Genomic DNA, 23,111 nt, shown 5'->3' on the forward strand with positions numbered 1-23,111 from the left:
TCACACATGATGTTGAGAGTATAATAACTGTGGACGCCAGTGCCAAAGGACTTGGCGCAGTTCTGAGCCAAATTGTTAATGGTCAAGAAAGTACCATAGCTTTCGCGTCTCGTACACTCAATTCTGCTGAACAAAACTACAGTACTATCGAGCGGGAGGCTTTAGTGTGTACTTGGTCAGTTGAAAATTTCAGGCTGTACATTTGGAGAACTAAATTCCAACTTTACACTGATCACAAAACTCTGATATATATGCTTGGAGATAGTTGTTCCAACAAAGCTTCGTCTACTTATAAGGTTACAAGCTAGACTTCAAGAGTTTAATTTTGACATCATATATTTACCTGGGGGCAAGAACGTACTTGCTGACTGCCTTTCACGTCTTCCTTTGCCTGGTGTTGATGATTTAGTCAGATATGAAAATGACTTAGAATGCGTATTCTCTATTGAAGATGTAGTACAAAATACTAAGATTACCCAGGAAGAATTGGTATTTAGTTTTGACGCTGATGACTCTTTGCAGAATGTCAAGAAGTTTTTATTCAAAGGTTGGCCACTTGACAGAAATCTCTCTTTGGAAGAAAAGACATTTGGCCAAATTGCTCCTGATTTATCCTTTTCTAATGGCATTTTACTACGCCAAGATAAGTTTGTTCCTCCCAGGGGTTTGAGAAACATTATAATTTCCGTAGGTCACAAAGGGCATTTAGGGATCACTGCAACCATAAATAAAATCAAACAAACTTATTGGTGGCCAGGCATTGATAACCAAGTCAAGAGGCACATTGATCAGTGTCCTCAATGTCTTTGTTCGTACAAGCACTGGAAGACCTCTAGTGCACCCCTTTGTCCTGTTCAATTACCTAATGGTGCTTGGCAGAAAATTGGTCTGGATTTTGAGGGTCCCATTTCTGTTTTAGGTAAAGATATGAAATTCCTCATTGTTGCCATAGACTATTTTTCCAAATGGATCTATTTTCCCTTTGTCAAAAATGCTGATGTTAACTCTGTTGTACTATTTTTACAACGTTTATTTTGTATTGAAGGCACACCTGGAGAAATTATCACTGATAATGGGTCCCATTTTATTGCACAAGAGGTGGATTTGTTTCTCAATAAACTGGACATTAAGCACATTTTAGTTCCATTATGTAGTCCATCTTCCAATGGACTTGTTGAACCATTTACTTAAAGAGGGTATCCACACTGCTGTTGCTAATAGTTTGGATGTTTCTACTTTTTTGTTTCAGAAGATTTGAAACTATAACACAGCACCACACAGTACTACGGGTGTTGCTCCCTAATTTTACTTAGTGGTCGTATTCCAATCTCCAAACTCAATCCAGCCTAGTTACTTGACAAGTGTACTCGTTCTCCCTTTGATTTGAATGAAGTTAGGGACAAGGTTAAACAGAAGCAAGATGCTTATAAACGGGATTATGATAGACGCATGCATGTCAAAGACAAACCTTTAAATCCTGGAGATTGGGTTCTCATAAAAAAGAATTAAAGTTTCTAGAGGTCAATCTAAATTCTATCCACTAGTCAGAGTTTTGAAAGTTTCACGTATGGCAGCTCTTCTCCAAGATAAGGGTTGGTGGAATAAAAATGCTTTGGTTAAAGTAACTTCTGAGCAAGCAGCTATTATTCACAAAAGTCGTAATAACACTGGTGGAAGCGCCAATGAAAATTGGTACGGGGTTGGTGACTTGACTGCCCCTTATGTGGCTAGTTCTCCTGCTTCTTCTTCCTTTTCAGGTCAGGGTGATTGTGTCTGTATTCCTGCTGGTTCTGCGTTACATTCAGATGCTATTATTCCTGTAAAATGGGAAGGAGAGGGGACATGTAGGAGCAGTAGCAGAATCAGGACAGCTCCTGTCCGCTTGAGAGACGAGACTATGTTATCTAATTTGTTTACAGGACAGCTCCTGTTCGCTTGTGGGACTATGTTGTCTAATTTGTTTATTTTTAGTAATATGTATATGTTAAGGAATTGCCTTGTTGTTTTTTTATATGAAAAGGGGGATGTGTGGTAAGTGGTTTAGCATGATATTGTAGGTATGTTTATTATAGTTGTGTATCACTTTAGGGAATGTTAAACATGTAAGACTTCCAATGATATGTTTATGATTCTAGAATGTGAGGCTCTGTAGGGCCATTCTTCACTTGACTTCTGTCTCCATCAGTTGTGGGTCCTGCATTTGACAATAGAGCTTTTGTCATTGTTTTGAACTCTATTTCTGCTTCATTGGATTATTTCCACCAACAATGCTACAGGCACCTAGTCGCCTAGAATAAACAATTAATGTAGCTGTTTAACCGTGATATGTTATGATAGTTGAGTTATGGTGCCCAGTGCATGCTGATAGAGCCAACAATCAAGGTGAAAGGCAGGACACAGAGCATAATTAAAGCTGCAGTTTAAAAAAAAAAGAAAATAAAACATGTTTTTTCCTTCTTCAGATCTGTCTTTTTAGATGAACAGTGATAAGCAGAATGGCGATATTGATGGCAACATTGCACGCCTTAATTATAGAAAATATAACATTTCTCTGAATGTTTCTGCGCATTCCGAGCTACAATCCTTTTTTTTAATCTATCTTTTTCAACAAATACCTAACATTTTTAGTGTGTTAATTTGGCAGAAGAGAATCTAATTTAAGTGGTTTGTGGGAGAGGTAATGGGGTGACCATATCTTATTAGGAATAAGAACCCCTTGCCCTACACTATGAGGATATTCCAAGTCACCTTGGAGTTCCATGACTTTATAAAAGAACTCTGCCTTCGGCCTTGTTCCTGTAGCCCTCCTAAGATTTACTGGTCCATGCGTGATGTGCTGCTCCATGTCAGGTTTTTTTCCTTTAATACTGGGACTTGTAGTCTTGTTTATTCCATTATAAAATATGTAAACAATTCCCAGAGTTCAACAAAAAAAAACTGGATCGAGGGAGCACATCACGCATGGACTTGGGAAGCTTGGCAGCTATGTATCTTCTATATGATCAAGGAACTCTAGTGAATTGCACTATCCCTAGGATATATAGCAGGCGGTACTATATCCCATATATAAATTCAACATACACATTAACATTTTCAAACAGCAAGTGGGAGATTTTTTTAAAAAAATGCTATCTTCACCACTCAGCAGAGGCAATTTTAGGTGGGCCACACCTAAAATAAAGCATTTTTTGCTTCAACAATCGGGTACCTCCCCCCTCGAATAGGGTTTATTATCATAATTACCAGTGTTGGACCGCCTACCACTTCAAGATGGCAACCGGACGCCCATCACAGTCCCTTCTCTGTTTCTAAAGATGAAAGGTTTTGGTAGTCAACTATGCCATTTTACCCACAAGCACTGCGCTAGTGAGGCGGCCATGTTAGGGTCAGGATTGACGTAAAACGTACGTGGATATTATTCTAGGCAGACGAGCTTTCTTCAGAACACTACTTCCTTTACGTACGGCAGCGTTACGGAATGTGATCGGGTCACGTGGTATTCTTCCGTCACGAGTCGGCAGCGGAGGGATCAGCTGATGGCCTGGAGTCCTTGCCCCCTTTTCTGTGTGCTACCTGCCGAAGGCATCACCCTGCCACTGTAACGACGGGCTGGTAACCCAGCTCCGACCGGCAAGCGTCGCATTCCTCCCCGGGGGTGATCCCAGAAGGCCCCCCTCTTCAGCAAACATCACCGCTCTCCATCCGCCGCAGCCATGAATGGGCACCTGATGCTGTATTCGGGGGTCACCGTTGCCTTTTGGAGCACCCTCATCATCGTGGGTAAGAACATTGAGTTTGAGCTGCAGGGGAGGCGTTATAGCCACGGTGGATGTGCATTACTGCCGGTTGCATCGAAGTTCCCCTACTGGTGGGCAGTGGGCTGGACCTTTGAGGGGCTCTGTTGTTAGAGCGGGCCAGGGAAACAGGAGGACAGCAGCAAAGCCCTTCCATAACACCTTGACAGCCCCCACCCACCTCCCCACCCTTCTAGCGTCTCTGGGTGTAGCATCCTCATTCAATGTCTGAATCAGTATAAGTCCCCCTCCGTTCTTTTCAAGGTCGGGGTAAGCTGCACCTTTAAACGGTTAGTCAGAGTACCCCTGCGCTCTTCTTCATTTCCGGGTTGTAAGATCTTGCTATCCCCCGCGACCCATCTTCCTTTCAGAACCCTGCATCCTTGACACCCCACGCCAAGCTTGTTTCGTGGACCAAAGTACACCCCGTCTAGAGCCAGGATGGAATACCTTATTCTCTTTAATTTAGAAATTGATTTCCTTCCCGTTCGCATTTTTTTTTCTTTCAGGGACATAGTGATCTCTGCGAATCTTTCCTTTTCTCTCGCCTTCTTTCTTATGTTTTGGAAGAACCTCAACCGCATGTGTCCTGTTCAGATTGGATTTCCAACTATCTTCTTTCAATGTCTAATTTGGCTCCCTTTTCCACATAACAATAGTTCCTGAGTTTATTAAAACAAACTATAATATACTTTTAAATATCTCATTCCGTCTTCCTCGATCGCTGTATTTTCTGATTCAGAGTAAACCCTGCCAATCAGCATACATTTCTTGATTTCTAGGCTATGGCTGAACCTTCCCAGGTTCTGGGCTTATACACCTTAATAATAGCAATGATGGAGAGGGAGAGACTGGAAAATCCTTCAATACTCTTTTACGTTTTTTGGACGGATTATGTGCTGTTACTTCGTTTGCTTGTCCAGTTAAAATACCGCAGTTCATGTGTGGTACTTGCAAGCCACATGTTCCCGCCCTCACTCCAGTTGTCATTGCTGAATTATTCAATTTTGGATTTAAAATTTAATCTGATATACCTGCATTGTACTGCACCTATCACTGACAAGTTTGTGATCGTGCGCCTGGTATATGCACCATTTTCGTGCATGTATTCAATATTTTCAGGAATATGTTTAGGTTATGCTACTAATGATGACATGTACATATTCGTATTTTAACTGCCAATTATTCCACTGCTGGTACTTCCGCAATTCACGTGTTTCAACCAAAATTACCACTCATAAATTTGTATTGATTCATGTCGTGCATAAACAGCAATCATCACGTTTGTGATTGCCAATTTAATATTGAAGAAGAAAATTAATCTATTACTGATAAATACTTGGTATGTGTTTATTATAGCTCATTTATAAAGAGTTTTGCTGTTTCGTAGCTTATTTAACGAGTGTTACTTTCTTATAGTATCTGATTTGCAGTTGGTCTTTAGTGATTGAGCAGTGCAAGGAGGACGTGACATGTTACATTTCTAAGTCCTAAAGTTTTTGAATAAGGCATCTGTTAAATTCCGATGCACAAGGCCCTTTTGGAAGGTCTAGTCTTCTACCCAAAAGTGAAGAAGAAGAAAAATGTGCTTGGGGAGCAGAGCACTATGTTGGGGAATTTTAGCTGAAGACACAAATGATTAGGGGACTGTTTGCAGTGAGCATTTTACTTGCGTGTAGTTTAGCGTAGACCCGTTTGTGTCTGCTTTAATATGCATCTCGCTGGCGCTTCTTAAAAGTAGTAGTCATTAAATATGAATGATTTTGCTTGTGCAGTCCATACTATTAGTCTTTATCTAGTTTCTGGTCAGACATAAATTGACTGCTGCAGGAAGGTGATGTAAGGTGCCCAGGTCATCTCAAGGTCAAGTTGTTAGGCTAGATTCAAAATTCCTATCTCTCAGATCCATGCTTGGCAACCTAGTGATTGGACCACACCGCGACTATGCATACTGAGATCTGATGAACTCTATACATAAGGCACAAGTGCCATTCCTCGGATTTTCATGTAAATTCTGTCTGACTTTTTTTTGTTACATAATTTTCCATTGTGAAAGACGCTTATAGCATGCAATTTAAGATTTTGTTCTTATTCTAATCTTTTTATTGATATTTTTAGGATAAATTATCCAGACACTTGTTCACCAGTACAGTAATAATACATTGCCACCAGAATGGGGGTGTTGGGGAATGTACTTAGCACTATTGTAGAAACTCAGCCACTGTATTAATAATTGTATCTCCCCTTTAAAATGTCTTGACCCTGAAGCATGAACTATGAGACTGACATGATGGCTAGTCCACTGGTGAGTAGTTTTCGCAGTGCACAGATGTGTAGAAGTGCCACATGCTAAATTTGGTAGGGGCGTGGCCTCGGAACGAAATGGCCGCGTAGCTGAGTGGCTCTGCTCTACCGAGCCTGTTCGAGATGAATCTCATCATTTAATCCGCTTTAATCCTCGCTGAAATTTTCACCAACTGCTTCGGAACCTCCATAGAGCGACCCGATAGTGAAACGGATTAAATCAGGTGAAGGAAAGCGGAGATCGTCCCGATTCTATTCTGAGTTGAGCCAACAACACCGCAGCTGTAGAGGAGGAGGGGCGCTGCGAGATCCAAGGCAGCGGCGAACGTCTGAAGACCGGCGGAAGACCCCTCCCTCCCCCCAAAATAAAATGATGAGCAAACCCCTACCCGGCCACCTCCCGACGTCTATCCCGGCTGAGAGGCCAGGTGGCGTGCGAACAGCAGTGACAGAGCCCTGAGAAGAACCATGTCGATGTTGGAGACTCACAGGGGCACAACCGGGAACAGCGAGCACTGGTAGGTGCCAAGGCATGACAGATTGACTCAGGTGTGGGCGCGGTTTCGCAGAGAGACTACCGGCTGTGCTGCGGTAAGCACCCCCCTCCACGCAGCAGCCAAGCACAATTAATGGCCCGAGAGACTTGCGGCCCGCAAAGCAATCTGTGGAGCCGTAAGGATAAATCAAACTTACGGCCGGTAACAGCCCAGCTACTGTCTTTAGTAATTCAGGAACTTCCCGCACAACACACGCGCCGGCCTACACACAAGATGGGGGGCCGGGCAGTTTTGAAGCCAAGAGCTTCACGCAGCAGGAAATCAAACTAGCCCACCACTGCCTGTGATGGCTTCTGACTCTTTAAATGCGCAAGCGCCGCGAGGGAAGAGAAAGCCAATTAGTCTTAATGAGAGAGTGATAGGGATACAGGAGGCGCCACGCCTGATCCTAAAATGGCAGCAGTTTCTCCCTCATGTTTCTTTAACACAGCAATACTCTCCTCCTCGGGAGGCGAGCGGACACTGGCTATGGCCTCTCGCTGCGCCATTGCTCAACAAACACCCGCCTTCGAGCTAAAGATATTAATGGGTCCGTCAGAATGTAACCCCATAGTTAGTATTCCTTTGCCTGTCTCCAAGATGGCTGCCACAGTTGTCCTCACCACGTTATGCTACTACTTCAGAACAAAAACTGGACTACAACCTGTCTTTGAACCTATCCCTCATCCTGCTTACCCATCAGGACTCAGAACATGTTGATCTTACCTCCGACAATGGAGACCTACCTTTTTTTTGGCTGATGCCCGGTGGAGCTACCTGTTATCTATAGAGGAGATAGGCTGTGGACTCCCCCCCCCCCCCCCCCCACCTTCCCACCTCTGCTGTCACCTACCCATCCGGACTTTGGACAGACTTTTCATTGTCTCTCCGTCATATCTACCTCCTACCCTTTCACCCTACCCCTCTACGCTCCATTCTTCTTGTCTCTTATGCTCTTTATATGTTTTACGTTGAGACCTAGCTATTTGGCCTATGCCCGGTGGAGCTATCTGATAGCTATGGAGGAAATGGGCTGCAGACTTCCCCCTTGGCCCTCACCTACCCAGCCGGACCTTGGACAGACTCCCTTTGTCTCTCCTTCGTATCTCCGTCCTACCCCTTTTCCCTACCCCTCTCCGCTCTACTCTTCTCCTCTTTCCAGCTGTTGACCTTTGCCCTCACCTGTCCTTGTCCTTAGTCCCCACCCAGTTTATCTGGGAGCTTTCCCTCGTCAATTGAGATCTAGCTATTTTGACTGATGCCCGATGGAGCTACCTTGTTTAGTTAAAGGGGAGACGGGCTGTGGATTCCCTCCTCAGACGTCACCTACCCAGTCGGTCTTTAGACAGACTTCCTTTCGTCTCTCCTGTCGTCTCTTCCCTCTTCACACCTCCCCTTTTCCCCCCTCCACTATTTGTCTCTCCTTTCTCTCCTCTCTCAATGTATTGCTTATTTTTTTTTATTTTTTTTGACGTTATGTGTAATTATCATATTGTGGAACCTAATGTAAAGCGCTCTGATACCTTCGTGTCTAGCCAGCGCTATATACAACTCTTTAAATAAGCCTGGGATTTTCATCTAAATTCAATTCTACTTCATTTCTTCTGTTACTAAAGCAAGAATACGCTGATGCACACTCCTTTTTTGGGGCGCAAATTCACATTACTTGTGAGAAGCATCTTAATTTGATTTTAAAATAATTTCTTCCAGCCAAATAGTTTGCATGTTGGCTTTCGTCCTACAGTCTTTCATGATCTTGACCTTGCTTGATAGACACACTGTTGGGTTATTTTTAGTCTCATTCTTCCCCTTATTTTGTTACTTCCTACATTCCCCGCATTATCAATTTAATGTTGGTGGCTTTTATAGTAGGAGCGTTTAGTGAAGACTGAGTCAATGTGGTAGTATTTCTAAAGGTGTGTGTGTGTGTGTGTGTTAAATCTAGCATATTGCCTTGGGGAGAGAGAGATTCTTTCTAGCTTATAAGAATCTGCCTTCGAGATTTTTTTTTTTTGTAACACACACTTTATTGCATTTTAAGGAAGTCACATCATGGTTATTCATTTACATAAAAGCCCAATGGGCAGTGCATTACAGAAGGTTATTACACATGAGACATCACCTATGCATTCAGAGTGCTACTGTGCAGGAAACCATTGCCTCGGTCGGGATTATCCTATTCAAACTTCTCCCTCCCTACCAACTAGGTTAAATCGCCCATCTGCAAGTCATCAGAAAATATGACTCCAGCATGGTAGCGCTGGTGTGCAGCTGCTATGTTTGTATGATCATAGCGGAGTACCGGGTTGTAACTGACGCTCCGTAGGAAGGGGGTGATATGTAGAAGTCTCGGGTGCCTAGACCAGTAGTTTGAGGGGATACAGAGGGGGCATTAGTGCGGGCAAGATACCTATTGCATGATTAGCTGGAGTGGCCGGCCTATTACTGCTCATCGAAGGTCTCCTCTTGTAGCTTGAACCTTTCTAGTAGGGCATCCCATTTGAGTGAGATGGGTCTTCTGTGCATTCCTCTGTATTCCTCTCACTGTATTGCTCTGCTTTCTGCCTGTTCCCAGTGGATGACCTCCTCCTGCCAAAGGACCACCTGTGAAGCCCTCGGGATTTCCAGCGTCTGGGTATTATTCGCTTTTCCGGTATAAGGGCCAGATTGATAAAGCGCAATGCCATTTAGGAGCTTTTTGGTCTAGGCTATAAGCCTAAAAGACAGGGTGCTATGGTGTCCCATGATGCAATTATGGTTAGAGCTGTTAAGGCTGTGGAAATCTCAGCACAATAAGCAGATAGTGATGGGCATGACCATAGCATTTGCATGAGATCTGCATCTACTGTAAGGCAGTGCAAACATGTGGAAGATGCTGGTGGTAACATGTGGCTGACTAACTGGAGTTAGGTAATCTCTGTGTAGAAGGGAGAATAGGAACATTTGAGACTTTAGCAGGATATGTTGATATAGTAACCCTGTCCTTGTCTGAAAGCTCACAGGATAGATCCTCATCCCATTTGGCTCTTGAGGGAGAGAGCGATATCAGGAGATTGGTATGGAACTCGCAGTAGAGCTAGCGTACTAGGTATCTGCGGTGCCCCATTGTGTGTAATGCCTGCAGTGGTGCATGTGTCTCTGGTTTCCTCCCATCGGATGCCCCAGCATCATCTCACATACTGGACGATCCTGGCAAGTGTAAGAAATGGGTCTTCAGTCAGCCCAGATGTGTGCACAAAATCACAGTGCTGAAGCAGTAATCCATCTTGTAACAATGAACCCACTGTCACTACACCTTCCTGCTCCCAAGGGCCTAGCCTGGGTGTTGTCAGTGTACCCGAGGATATGGGGAGGCTACACAAGGGTATGTTTGGCACATATGGAACCATTGAGCCCTTGTACTTCCTTGCTATCTTCCAATATGTCAGGGCTATACGCAATAGGAGGGAGCCCATCGGCATCACCTCTGCCCCAAGGCAAATGAGGCGGTGGAGATGAGCTGATTTTTCCCCCCCCCCCCCCGTCAGATTTCGACCAGCCAACCAGAAGTAGGGAAGCCATATTTATCTGTCCAGCCAGACAGTATGCTTCAAAATCAGGGGCATCTCAACCGCCTCCATCAGTCAGCAACTGCAGCTTCGTTAGGCACACACTACGGCATCCCTTTCCCCAAGTGAGATCCACTAACAGGGACTTGAACTGTCTGACCACCCATGCCGGCACCATAGTCGGAAGGTTAACAAAGCAGGTGCGGTAGCATGACATCTTTGCCAGTGCCATGCGGGCAACTACTGAAAGAGGTAATGTAATCCACAACACAACCTGAAAGCGTAACGAGATAATCGTACGTACGAGGGTTGCCCTCGAGCAGGTCCTGTAGCTCTCAGTATATTTGGATCCCTGATTCAGTTGTTGCATTCTCCTAATAGTTTTTATTAACTGAATAACCAAGATTGATTAGTCTTTCATCTGGACCACTGAGCGCGTGTTAATCGACTTTAAGTGACTGATACTAACTATATCGATCATTTTTGATCTACAAGCTTGGAACTCTGCTTCCTTGTCTTCTTTAGACAAACGTTGTCAAGTTTTACAGTGTATACGTCGTTTTAGGTGCGAGGTGGAAAACTATTTTCGGTGTGTGTCGTGCAGAGATTTACTGCTTCATCTGAAACAAGTCACTTATGATCCAGATGTCATTTCCAGTGTAGTTTGAGAGACTCTATCTGTCCACACACACACTTTGGATCTCCAAATGCCGTTTGCTTGGTTATAACATGGATAAATCTATTACCAAAAGACACATTCTCGGCGTGGCTTGTCTTCCTCTGTTCTGCACATGTTGGTCTACAGGCACAGAGGTGATAGTTGCATTTAAATGTGGTGAAAATGTATGTTTATTTACCCCATTGTCATGGTTTGCTTCCTGTCTGGATTGCTCTTTCTCGGTCTCCTCATGTGAGAACTGTGCAGGCCTCGTTCATTGAGGGAGCACTGCGAGCCTTCCTCTTTCTTTCACATGGGAGTTTTACCTGCTGCCAGTCTCGCTTAGATGAAGCTGGTTAGTTTGGGAACAAGGGCTTTTGACGTACTGGTTCTTCCTGCGATACTTCGGGCAGTCTTCGGTTCATAAATGACATGGCTTTGAGAAGGTCATCATATGGAGGTTTTAGAGTCACTGAACTGCAAAGGAGAGTCCATAGAAGGCTTGGTCTCTTTAATTATCTGTCGGCAGACATGAGACCTCTGGCCTTGTCTGTTTGTGGGTAAACAGCATTTCAAACGTCGTGCTTGTATGTGTTCTCTTGGTGTATGTAAGGCTCTTTCTGACCGCCATGTTGGAATCTAACACCTGTCACTTCTGGGCTGTTCACTGAAAGAGCTGTTACTTGGACATGCAGATTTAAGTCATGGGTGTGGACTATACTACCCGCTGGCTGTCATATCAACCTCTCCGCAGTTGTGGAAATAAACAAAAATTGGTTATGAAACAATTTGTTGAATGGATAACGTCCCTTGCCTATGTGGAAAGTTTAGAGGTTCTAATGCTGCCAATCTCTGCTTTCAGGCAGGTTTCGAATTCCACTTTGTGTAATAATATTGTTTCGAATGATGGGGTCTTCTCCGTAAACTCCAATTAAAAAAAAAAAAAAAAAAATGGTCGATCGTGTTCTCCATTTCTCTGAAATGCCCTGAGCACATTGGTATTTGTGGATGATAAAACAGCTCGGCAGGTTGAACTCTCGCTGCAGAGAACTGTGTTATCTTCCCGTTAAAGATCGGCCCTTGAGCTGCAGACCAAAGGATGAAGAGTTCACTGAACACACGCGGTGTAGGTCCCACGAGCCTGCGTCTTGGGGTAGGGCCATTTAAATAGTCCAAGTACAGGTCTTTGGCGTTGTGAATTGTTGTGGTGGTCTTTTAGAGGCTGCTGTGCTTGTAATTAGGGACCAGATCCATATACTGTCTTTATCGCCTCTGATTATCGTTGCCGACCACAAAAGTGAACACTCTTAAAAGAGCTGCATCTTTTTGGAAAGGCGAGTTTAAAAACCTCCTTGATATCATTGTTGGTGCGGCTGCTGCCCGTGACACACTTGCTGTAACTAGTGGGCTCCAGTTTGGTTTTCGTTTTCACTGCCTCCGTCCCACCTGAAACCAAAACAGTAAACACGGCTTTGTTTCTTGTGCGGACAGACCTGACGTGCCGGAGCAGAGCCCTTCAGAACCTGTTCTGTCACACAAGGATGGACCTGTTACCCCAGCGCTCTGTGTCCAACACATCTCGGCTAGAGACGTCTCACAACAAGACTGCACAACCACTCCGGGCTAGAGGGCACGTCACACATGTACTCTGTGTCCAGAGGAGAATCTCACACCAGTACTTGGTGGCCAGCTCATCTCCTACGAGAATGCTCGGTGCAATACATCTCGGCTATAGACCTGTAACTTCAAAACTCGGGGCTGTGTTTTTTTAAACGTATACATTTATATAAAATTGACAACATTTGCAGGCTAAAAGTACCTTGATCGCTTCCTTTGTTTTCAAAATAAAATACTCCTCGCTCGGAAAGTAAAGTTCAGCCTGTTACACCAATGAGTGCCTAGATTAACAACCTGGCCGCCCTCTCATAAATCCCCTACGGTTTTCAATACTTTGTCATAAATAGACTTGGTTAATATAATCTGTTCTGTTTTTGCTGATAGGTTACACATTATACATCACTGAAACTGAACATACACTGTGTAGGAAGATAAGACATGCAGAAGTTCTGCCTGTCATACATACCCTCTCACTGGTAAGTACTAGGCTCGGTTCCTAACCACCTTGGAATCTCTGATTGAAACATTCTTCGCTACCGCCCTAGGTGCCTGTATCACTGAACTCCCACCTGACTTGACTTTTGTAGAGGGTTTGTTGTTTTGGATTTGTTGGCTCTTTTCAAGCAGCCAAGATCCTGAACCATCTCCCATGTACCCAGAGTTCTCTGGGTGACCTCCGTCAGGCCCCCTCCTGGGTAACTTCTTTCTCCAGGACACCGTTTCCTGTACATGTTTTTCATTTGATAACCTGCTGCGTTCCAGGGGCGGTAGTGTGGGTTTGCTTACACTAAGCTGATTGGATTGGAACGCATGAAAATGGACTGTAGCAAAAATGCAAGGGGATACAACCAGGTTCTCTGACATGGAGTTAGGAGCCGGTGAATCACAGAACCCTTAAGAGCTGTCTTACTCCAGCTAACTCAACAGCCTCACCTGAATAAAAGCTAAACACGTAGTGGCATAAGTTAAACTTTAATACATTTGATTAAAATTCTATTTTGCAAGTTTTTTTTCAGGTGGCTCTGAGAGGCCATGTTTTCATGACTGGGTAAAATTGCACTTGCCGCAACACATTACTTATTCCCCTCCAGTATAGATTTTATATTCATTTTTGATTGGCAGGACTGCACAACAATCTTTTTTTTTTTTTTTTAACTCTTAACAAACCGTTGTGCAGGATTGTATGGCCTAAAATTTCATTATTCATGATTGTAAAGAATGGCGACTACCACTGCTTGCAGAGACTAGAAATGCCTTTTTAGAAGAAATAGCCTGGAAGGTTTGTGTAGCACATGCATGCAGTCTTTGGTATCACGTTTCACAGGCATCTTCCGTAGAACATGAGGACCTCCCGACTCATTGCCTGGGAGAAGGATCCCGCCCAACACATTTTGCACCACAAAGAGATTAATTTAAGCAAAATAATAATTCTGTGTTTTTATTTTTTATATTTGCCTTTTACATAGCAGTGAGCTAGTGATTTTCCCGAATTGTGATTTGTTCTCGACTTCATCTTGTTGCCTTCGCCCTCAGCCACGCCCCTTTCCTGATCATTGCTCAAGAGTTACACAAAGAACGTTTTGTACTGTAACTTCTGTCAGCAGGTGAGGTCTGCTGGAAGCTTACATTTTCTGTCATCGGGTTTAAACCTGAACATTTTAAACGTCTCTAAGGTGGTGTCCTGACCACTGGGAGTAGTAGCCAAGCCTTCTCCAGGATAAAACAGTATTTGGGCTTTCTCACAAAACTATAAAAAGTGCTGTTTTCTGGCAAGTAATAACTATGATGATTGCTCTGCATTCCGTTTTCTTGCTATTTTTTCTGTTTTGTTATTCATTAACTCCTTACTTTTGCTTTTCTCCCCTGTCTGATGATGACTCGGCTACCCCACTTTGGGGCTGACTGGCATAAAAGATGTCCCAGTCACTGAAGCCTAAATAAAGTTAAACCTATGTTGCGCCACCTTCTTCAGTGAAGAGTACCAATAAATGAATTGCTTATAGTGCCTGTTATTTACAGTGCTCGGAAATGGCAACATGTTTGCACTATAAATAAAAAAAAAGAGGTTATTATGAAGGTCTAACAAATCAACTTTTTGTGTTTGATTTTTCAAACAAGTGCCAGTCTTGATTTGTGACATTTCATTGTACTTTAAATTTAGCCCCATTGTTACATTGAACGGCTTTTTTGCTTACTTGCTTATGTCAGTGGCAACCTGCATTTGTTCGTATCCACCAATGTCAAATGTTAAAAGGTGATAACATAACGTGTATTTGTAAAGCGCACGTTCACCCTTGGGTATCTTGGCGCTGAATAACGGATGATTTTTGTTACCCAACTCAATGGTACTCATTTTATCGACCTCAGATGGATGGAAGGCTGAGTGGACCTGCCAGGATTTGAACCTGTGACCATTCAGTCCAACACAGGCCCCTGCAGTGGTCACATTAGTCCACTGAGCCACCAGATCCGGCTCCTTATAAAGAGACTCTTCCTGAAACCATTAGTAGGTTTTAATCCATGTGCTAATATGTTACTTCATTTTACATTCTCTAGCATCTACGTTGTTACTTAGGGCCGTTTGTGACCCCTTTAGAAGAGAGACCTTAAGATGCCTCCATCTGGGCAGACCTCTATGAGGTGCTCTAGTATCCCGTTCCTCGACGTTCTTTTAAGCTGCTTCTCGGGTCATTACTGCGCTATCACGTCACTGCCGTATCTTGGATTTTGAGATTCTCTTAAAGTCCTCTGTCCCTGTTTGTTATTTTCTTGGGACCGTCCCTACAATCTGTGACGTTGGCTCTTATCTGGAGTATAATGTATTGGATATGTTTTTATCTACTGTACAATCACCTTTCAATCACGTTTGCACTCCTGGACCTGGATAGCACCACAAAGCATATAAATACAAACTATATAATAGTATTAGCATCACCATGTCCTAAATGTGCCTGCTCTGAAGCACTTCAGTTTTGACTAACAATATTTTAATTTGTGTTGCAAAAAATTGGAATGGGGTCATCTTTAAATGGAGTTCAAGAAACCAAGAAACCAATAGCCTCCATCAGTACTTCTGGAAGAGGATCTAAAAGTTACAGCACCAAATTTTGAGTTGAGATGGCTAGCTTTTGGGCAGTGGAACTCTTCATGGAAAACACTTTAAAACAAAAACATTTAAAATGAATTATCTATTACATAGTTTGCATCATTATTGAACTCTGTGCGATCAAATGCAAAAAATGTCAAGGTAAATGGTGGTTGAGAAATGAACAGTGAGATACACCACTTGAAGAGCAGGTGGAGCACTTTAAGATGCTGGGAAATCTGTACGTTTTGTCTATAAATTGTCTGGCCTGGGGGTGGGTAATTCTGCATACAGATTTGTACCTTGTATTTGGAATTCCTGCTACTTTTTGGGTTTGCAACACCTCAGATGGGCGATTGTTCATGTTCTTCCCCTAGCTCTTTTTGACCTCATAGAATCAAAAGTTATGTTATTAATCATTTAGTAAACCACAGTCACCATCAGTTTCATGGCACTATTAAGTGCAGGGGCGGGGACTACCCGGTCACCAAAGTCTGGGCTGAGATTTAATCCTTAACAGCCTGCCTAAAGAGCATGGTTTTCAAGTGCTTTCTGGGTCGAATGAGGTTGTTTTCAGAAGGCAAGTGCAGTGGAAGGGAATTCCAGAGTGTGGGGCCCAACACCGAAAAACTGCGTCCTCCTATTCTTGCCCTCCTCTATTTCGGAGTGACTAGAAGATTTAGGCCATGGACCCCAGTACACATCCTGCCACATTTCCTAATTTCATTATTAAGGAACTGAGAAGCCAGGTTGTGACATTCTTTCAGTGTTAAGCAGCACAACTTGAGCTGAACTCTTCCAAGTAGCTGCTGAAGTTGTTTTAGCGCTGGAGGTGCATGAGGCTTCCTTAGCAGTTGAAGAATGAGATGAACTTCCTTGTTTTCAATTACTTTAAGCATTGTGGTTGTGACAGGGGACTCTAGATAGAATTAACATACTCTAATTTTGGCAATATATTTACCACTATGACAGATCTAAGAGTTTCTTGTGGTAGCAGTCATGCTAGTTTCTTGATGGATTTGAAAAGGAAGGCACCACTCGATGAATTTTTATGAATGTTATAAAATTGCTATTTTTGCTATTATTGTTGCTGCTATAGTATCGGTGTCAAAATATGTTTTAAATTTGTATTTTACCTCACTTTATTCGCCACGCTGCTCCTTTGCTCCTTCGCACAGCCTCCGCTCGTGACGAGGATCGGTGGAGGCCGCCATTTTGGGAGGAGAGGTGGTTAGTGTTGCAGTCTTTCAGGGCCCATCCTCATTTAAACGCGCATGGCGCGTGCGCGCAGCGGACGTGCGCAGCGGGCGCGCCAAAGGCGCGCCTAAGGCAAGCCCGTCCGCGCTCGTACCGCGCCATGCGCCAAAAACTCTGGCCAATTTCCTCCTGATGACCTTATCTTTTGTAGCTCTTCTAGTGGGCAATTACGAGCTTTCAATAATGTTCCAAGGCAGCCTGCTTGTGTTTGTATTTCACCTGCCTCGGATTCGGGGCCTACACCTCAGCTTTGCCCAGCCTGTCTCACACATTTGCAAGAGCTTGGTTTCGGCAAAACACTTAGAGAAGTCCGCGATTTTGACTCAAAGTTACTTAAGGGCAGGTCTACGGATGTGCTTCAATGCCTATTAATTAATGCACGCTCATTGGTTAAACACAGTGCTGAGTGTGCAACATTATTGGAGGACAAAAACGTTAAAGCTTTCATCACCGAGACTTGGTTGGATGAAGCTTCTGGGCCAGATCTTGTGAAAGCCATACCTCCTGGTTTTTCTTGCTACACTGCAAATAGACCTTCTAAGAAAGGTGGAGGGTTGGCTGTGATTTACGTTAGCTCTATTAAAGCCACCTTTGCTACTAGTACTTACTCTAGTTTTGAAGCCCTCTCCTTTGTCCTCACCTTTTATCATGGTTACATTTTTAGGGTTTTTTTAATTTATAGGCCGCCGGGACTCAGGAGTCCGTTTTTAGCAGAGGTGAGATCGGTCCTTGAGGAGGGTTTGTCATTGGACTCATTCACCATCCTGGGCGATTTTAACTTCCATCTAGAGATAGATGGGGATAGAGATACTGAAAAACTGACTGATCTTATGGGTAGTCTAGAACTAAAACAACTGGTTCGGGCTCCCACCTACCAGGCAGGGCATACCCTGGACGGGATTTTCTCTAATTCTTCACAGCTCTTGGTTTCTGACATCCTGCCTCTTGCCTGGGCTCATCATCATGCTATCAGGTTCGATGCTATTGGACTGAAAGATCAGGGTAAAGCCCCGGCCGGGGGTGTTGAAGTCCAAGGAAATTATACCCTGGAACAGGGTGGGAGGAAATGACCTCAGGGATCTTCTTTCCTCTTCACAAAGACCCCTCCCTGCAGAGGTTGATGAAGCTGCCTCTATATATACAGCTTGGATTGAGGAGGCTTGCCTCGCTCTTGCTCCCAAAAAAATGATTGTACCCAAGAGGTTACAACCTTCAGCACCATGGTACTCACTAGAGCTGAAATCTCAAAAACTAAAATGCAAACAATTGGAACGGGCGTGGAGGAAGAGCTACTTCCCTTCTGCCAAAGATATTTATAAACAAAGCATTTTGTGTTACAAGCACTTGCTGACGGAAACTAAGAGTTTTTTTCACGTCAGATTAAACTTGCAAGTAACTCCACAAAGGAACTTTACAAAACAGTAACTAGGCTAGCGCACCCATTGCCCACTCCCCTTACACCTACGAGGGATTTTTGTGAGGAAATTGCTATTTTTCGCGCCTTCCCCTACCGGCAAAACTGGTGGAAAGATATTTGAATACCAAGTTAAGTATCTTCTTGCGGGACACCAACGCCGTGGATCCCACCCAGTTTGGTTTTAGAGAAGGACACAGCACCGAGGCCGCTCTTCTCAAATCTACGGATGAGATTAGGAGAGGGCTGGACCAAGGTGGCAAGGCAGTGTTGATCCTGCTTGACCTTTCCGCGGCCTTCGACACGGTCCATCATGGTGTTCTAATGGACCGGTTATCGGCTTGTGGCATACGGAATAAAGCTTGGTCTCTTCTAAAATCCTTCCTCTCTGACAGACGACAGTCAGTGGCTTTGGGTGACTTCGTCTCGAACTCATTCTCTCTTCCCTGTGGGGTCCCACAAGGCTCTTCCCTCAGCCCCACGCTCTTTAACGTGTATGTTTCTCCTCTGGCCCCTTTGATTGAATCGTTTGGCTTCTGTCTTACATCTTATGCCGACGACACTCCGATACTAATATCTATGTTACCAGGCCAGGAGAGGGCGTCAGGGGAGAGGCTACATGATTGCATGGGGGCAGTAGGAGACTAGATGTCTCAAAACTGCCTAAAACTTAATGCAAGCAAGACTGAGGTGATGTTGTTAGGCAATAATGCCAATATGTGGACTCCTAGTTGGTGGCCTAAGGCCATGGGCACTCTCCCAGTCCCCTCCCAGAAAGTAAAAAATCTGGGGGTAGTGCTAGATGATTGCCTCTCCATGCAAGCTCAGGTGAATGCGGTTGTCTCCACCACCTCTTACATTCTTAGGAGCCTGAGGAAAGTGCTCCTGCTCCTGCCTGCGAATTGTAAATTTACAGTGGTTACAGCTCTGATTATGTCTCGTCTGGACTACTGCAATGGTCTTTATTTGAACATGCAGGAGGGTAATCTACATAAATTCCAGATGCTTCAGAACTCAGCAGCCAGGCTGCTTACGAGCACATCGAGATCTACCCCGATTTCCAGCGCAATAAGAAAATTCCACTGGCTGCCTGTAAAAAAGCAAATTCTTTTCAAGGCCTTGTGTTTAGTTTTCCGCGCCTTGCAGAACACAAGCTCTCTCTATATGAGACAACAATTTCGCTGGTATGTTCCGGCAAGAACTCTGCGCTCCTTGGGAGCAAAACTCATCGTCCTCCCTAGTATAAGGAAAGCCAAATGGGGTGGGAGAAGTTTTGTTGCGGGGGCAGCTAGGGCCTGGAATGAACTGCCTTTTGTCTTGAGGAATTCAAAGGATTTTCTTTCCTTTAGGAAAGCGCTCAAAACTTGGTTCTTTTGATTCTCCTGTTGCTGAGTGTTGGGAGAGCTACAGCAAGTGCCGGACACCCTAGGGTAGCTGCGCGCTATAGAAGTTCGACTAACATAACATAACTCGATGTAACAGCACCCCCCCTTGGCTACCAGGGTAAGATGGCTGTCCACCACAACCCCCAGGCTTTTAGCTGAGGATTTAGGGATAGGCATATCCAGTTCAGGAGGGCCAGAAGGCCCTAGTCCAAAGAACAAGTTTGTTCATCGACCAGTGTTTAGTCATGCACATGATTTTTCTTTTGCACACACTGTTAGTTGGGAGTGTGAGACATGCTTGCTCTTTGGGCAAATTGGATGTTTGCAACTCTAGTCTATAGTATCTCACCGTTACCCATAGTTTGATCTCAGAACATGTTGGATCCAGTTTAAGCAGCTTGTTAAGCAAGTACATTATTTTAAGATGCCTGTTTAGATTTAGCAGTCCCCAAGATTAAGAATTTATGGGGATACATATTGAAATTCTAGCCATTTATAATTTTACAGCAGTGCTTTTCCCATGCTTGTACTCTTGTGAATGTGACCATTGTATACTAGGAAGTCCTGACCCATGAAACCGGAACAGTGAGTTGATAATGGCACAATTCACAACTAAACATTGACGGGTAATAATTCACAGTACAAAGTACATAACCATTTCCTTTTTGCAGTGGATGTTTTCACCACTACAAGAATAGCCACTATGTCACTTGACTACTCCACATGCTATAAAGCGTGGTTCTTCTAAACTGTAGCATTATCCATGCTGCTCTGCTTTGTGTATTATTGTTCCAAATTGGTAGCATCTTTTTGACTGTTGATGGTATGTTCAGCATAGTTTTGGATTTATGTACTGCAGATTTTATTCCAAACACCTTGTTACTGCGGGATCCTTTGGTCTTGTGTCTCCTCACAGACATTTAAAGGTTTTTATTGAGAAACTCTTTTAAAGCTGGAATTTAATGGTGACATTCTGGCCTGTGTGCTCTGATACAAGGCTTTTCAGAGCCAAAGACAAAAGTATATATTTTAGTTTGATGTTCCCTTCGTCTGATTAACAAAACCATTTGTTTTAATCTGGCGGTTTCTTGTTGCCGATTGTGGTGGTGCCCTATGGCTGCTGTTTCACTTTCCTTAATATAGCACTAGCCCTTTGGCAAGCAATTATCCAGTATTCGTTTTTTTACCTTTCAGGAGTGTTGGTTTTCTAGAGAGACCTGTTGCAGTCCATCTGTTACATTGTCTCACACATCACCCGGTTAGGTTTTATTAATCAGTTCATGGGTTCTATCATGTGCCCAATAACACTTGCTTCTCAGCGGTCTGCAGTCTGTGGGACCTAGTGGCAATTGGATGGGGTATCACTGTTGTTCAATGTTTTCTGGCAGGCAACAGGGCGGAAATTAAATCTTGCATCTTCATCTAATGTGATATTGTTATTCTTGCGATGTTCCAACTTGTTCTCTTTTCAGTCTCCTGTGATGCAGAATTATCATCCTTGTTGGTTTGCGTATCTGATGGTACCATGCTGCAGGGAAAAAATGGCTATACCTGAAAGAACTAAAGTTGTTAATCAGTCATTGTGTGGTAGCATTATGTGGTAGCTGGTTGATGCTGTTACAGTGAAAGCATGGTATGGTTCGTGTTCTTGGTAGATAAGATTTTCAATATGAGCTGTATGGTCTTTCATTGTGACGTGGACATTTTGTAGATGCAATGTTGCTTTAGTGAATTCTGAACAGGGAATGTCTGCCAGGCATCAGGATAGGCAGGTCATTTATTCTGAACTGAGACCGTGCATTATGTTATCTGAAGAATCTATTAATAAACTTGGTGAATGAAATAGTGTTGCCACCAAATCCAAAATGCATGCACCATGACCTGCTCCTGTAACGCTTTGCAGCTATGAATGAATCCTAAAATTGCAGCTTAGTTCCACTGACCTTGCCCTACTCATAGCTAAACGCTCTATAACAATGAGATGGCAATCGGCCAGGCCCCCAGCGGTCCACATCTGGCATGGGGAGGTGGTGTGCTGGTGAGGAGCTGAGAGTGCAGGCATCGGGCGGGAGGAAGTCGAGGGATTATAGAAGAATATGCTCTCTGTAGACTGGGACCTTATGCTAGAGGCATTCCAAGCCCTCAAACCCGCACCCTTTCCCGCATCACACAACACATAGGAGAGGCCTTGCAACTCGTCACCTCATAGGAGGGCCCGGCCCAGGAACAGAACAGATGCACAATACTATGGCACACGCAATCTAAGCCCATACATGCTACACCAAGGTAACTGAGGTAGAACAGCACGTCAGCAACATAAACCGGGGAAGAGCCAGATTGGGAGGGTGGGAGTGGTTGTTAAGTTAACGCTTTTGTAATTATATCTAGCTATGTTATTGCCTGCACGATAGGGTAGACTCAGAAATGTGAATACAGTGTCAAAACTATGCAAGTCAAGAAATGAATACCAGATGTAAATTATCGGTACTTATAAATGCATGACAAACTGCCTTTCCAATACAACAACGTACCAAAAGTATTCCAGCTCCTTCAAGGTCAACAACGTAACGTAGCATTGGCATAGCCAATAGGTCTCGCCTTTGGGACCTTATAGGTGTTTAGCCATGCAACAGTTGATGTTGTTGCACCAAGTATATAGTGCTGGATAGCTAAACACTTATAAGGTCCCAAAGATGAGACCTATTGGCTATGCCAATGCTTGTTTAATGTTTCACAGTGTTGTATTTGGCTATGTTCAGAAATCAAAATTGTATTTTATTAAATTAAAGCATTTTCTATAAACAATATTCTTTTTAAAGAAATTGAACACAAAGATTTTAGAATAATGCTTGAAGGGTAAAGATTAAGTTAAAAAAATAGCTTTAATAACAAGGCTGTGGCGCAGTCATGAGAGTTTTGCATTCTTAAAGTGCTTGTGAAAGCTTGTTTGGGGTTGATTTTTTTTTTTTTACGGTTTTCCTTTAAAATGGAAATATGTATTTAATGAATGCGCTCTTTCAGTGTGTATTGATTCTTAATGCCTATTTTGAAAGGGTTTTGTTCTTAAAACTGTACATTGTGTCGATGTTGGAAGCATGACCTGCAGAGTCAACCATACCCCGATGTAAAGTTCACCTGCAGGTTAGAAGTACATATCCGAAAGAGGTGCGCAGCCCACTGAGCTATCTTGGCAGCCTGTTGAAGACGAGGCACTTTAAAAGCGGATAGATTTGAGTGGATAAGCCGTCTTACTGCCCCAGTAAGTATTGTCTGGACACCACCAACGACGCCGAGGCCGAGGGGGGGGGGGGGGCGCGATGGAAAGCCCGGCAGGGAAGAGCCAGTTGTTCTCAGTCTGATGTGGCATTGTTTATCAAGGCTCGCTGAGAGCATTTTACTGCAGATTCCTGTTTATTTGGCGCTTCTCTTAAAGTGTAAATATTATTGTAGACCAGTTTAGGGTTTGTTGCAATAAAGTCTAAATAAGACAAATTACGGTCATGGAAGTGGGAA

At 43.7% G+C, this 23,111-nt stretch overlaps 1 protein-coding gene across 1 annotated transcript in view; it reads left to right on the forward strand.

The window, feature by feature from the left end:
• Positions 1-3,420: 3,420 nt before the first annotated feature.
• Positions 3,421-23,111, forward strand: part of ATP6V0B (ATPase H+ transporting V0 subunit b) — a 124,339-nt gene continuing 104,648 nt past the window's right edge. The window contains exon 1 of the mRNA XM_085602768.1: positions 3,421-3,780. Within this exon, the coding sequence (XP_085458894.1) occupies positions 3,714-3,780 (67 nt within the window). The 5' untranslated portion in view covers positions 3,421-3,713. The remainder of the gene's footprint in view (positions 3,781-23,111) is intronic.

This window comes from Triturus cristatus, chromosome 4_2 (assembly GCF_964204655.1).
Source record: "Triturus cristatus chromosome 4_2, aTriCri1.1, whole genome shotgun sequence".
NCBI classification, from domain to species: domain Eukaryota; kingdom Metazoa; phylum Chordata; class Amphibia; order Caudata; family Salamandridae; genus Triturus; species Triturus cristatus.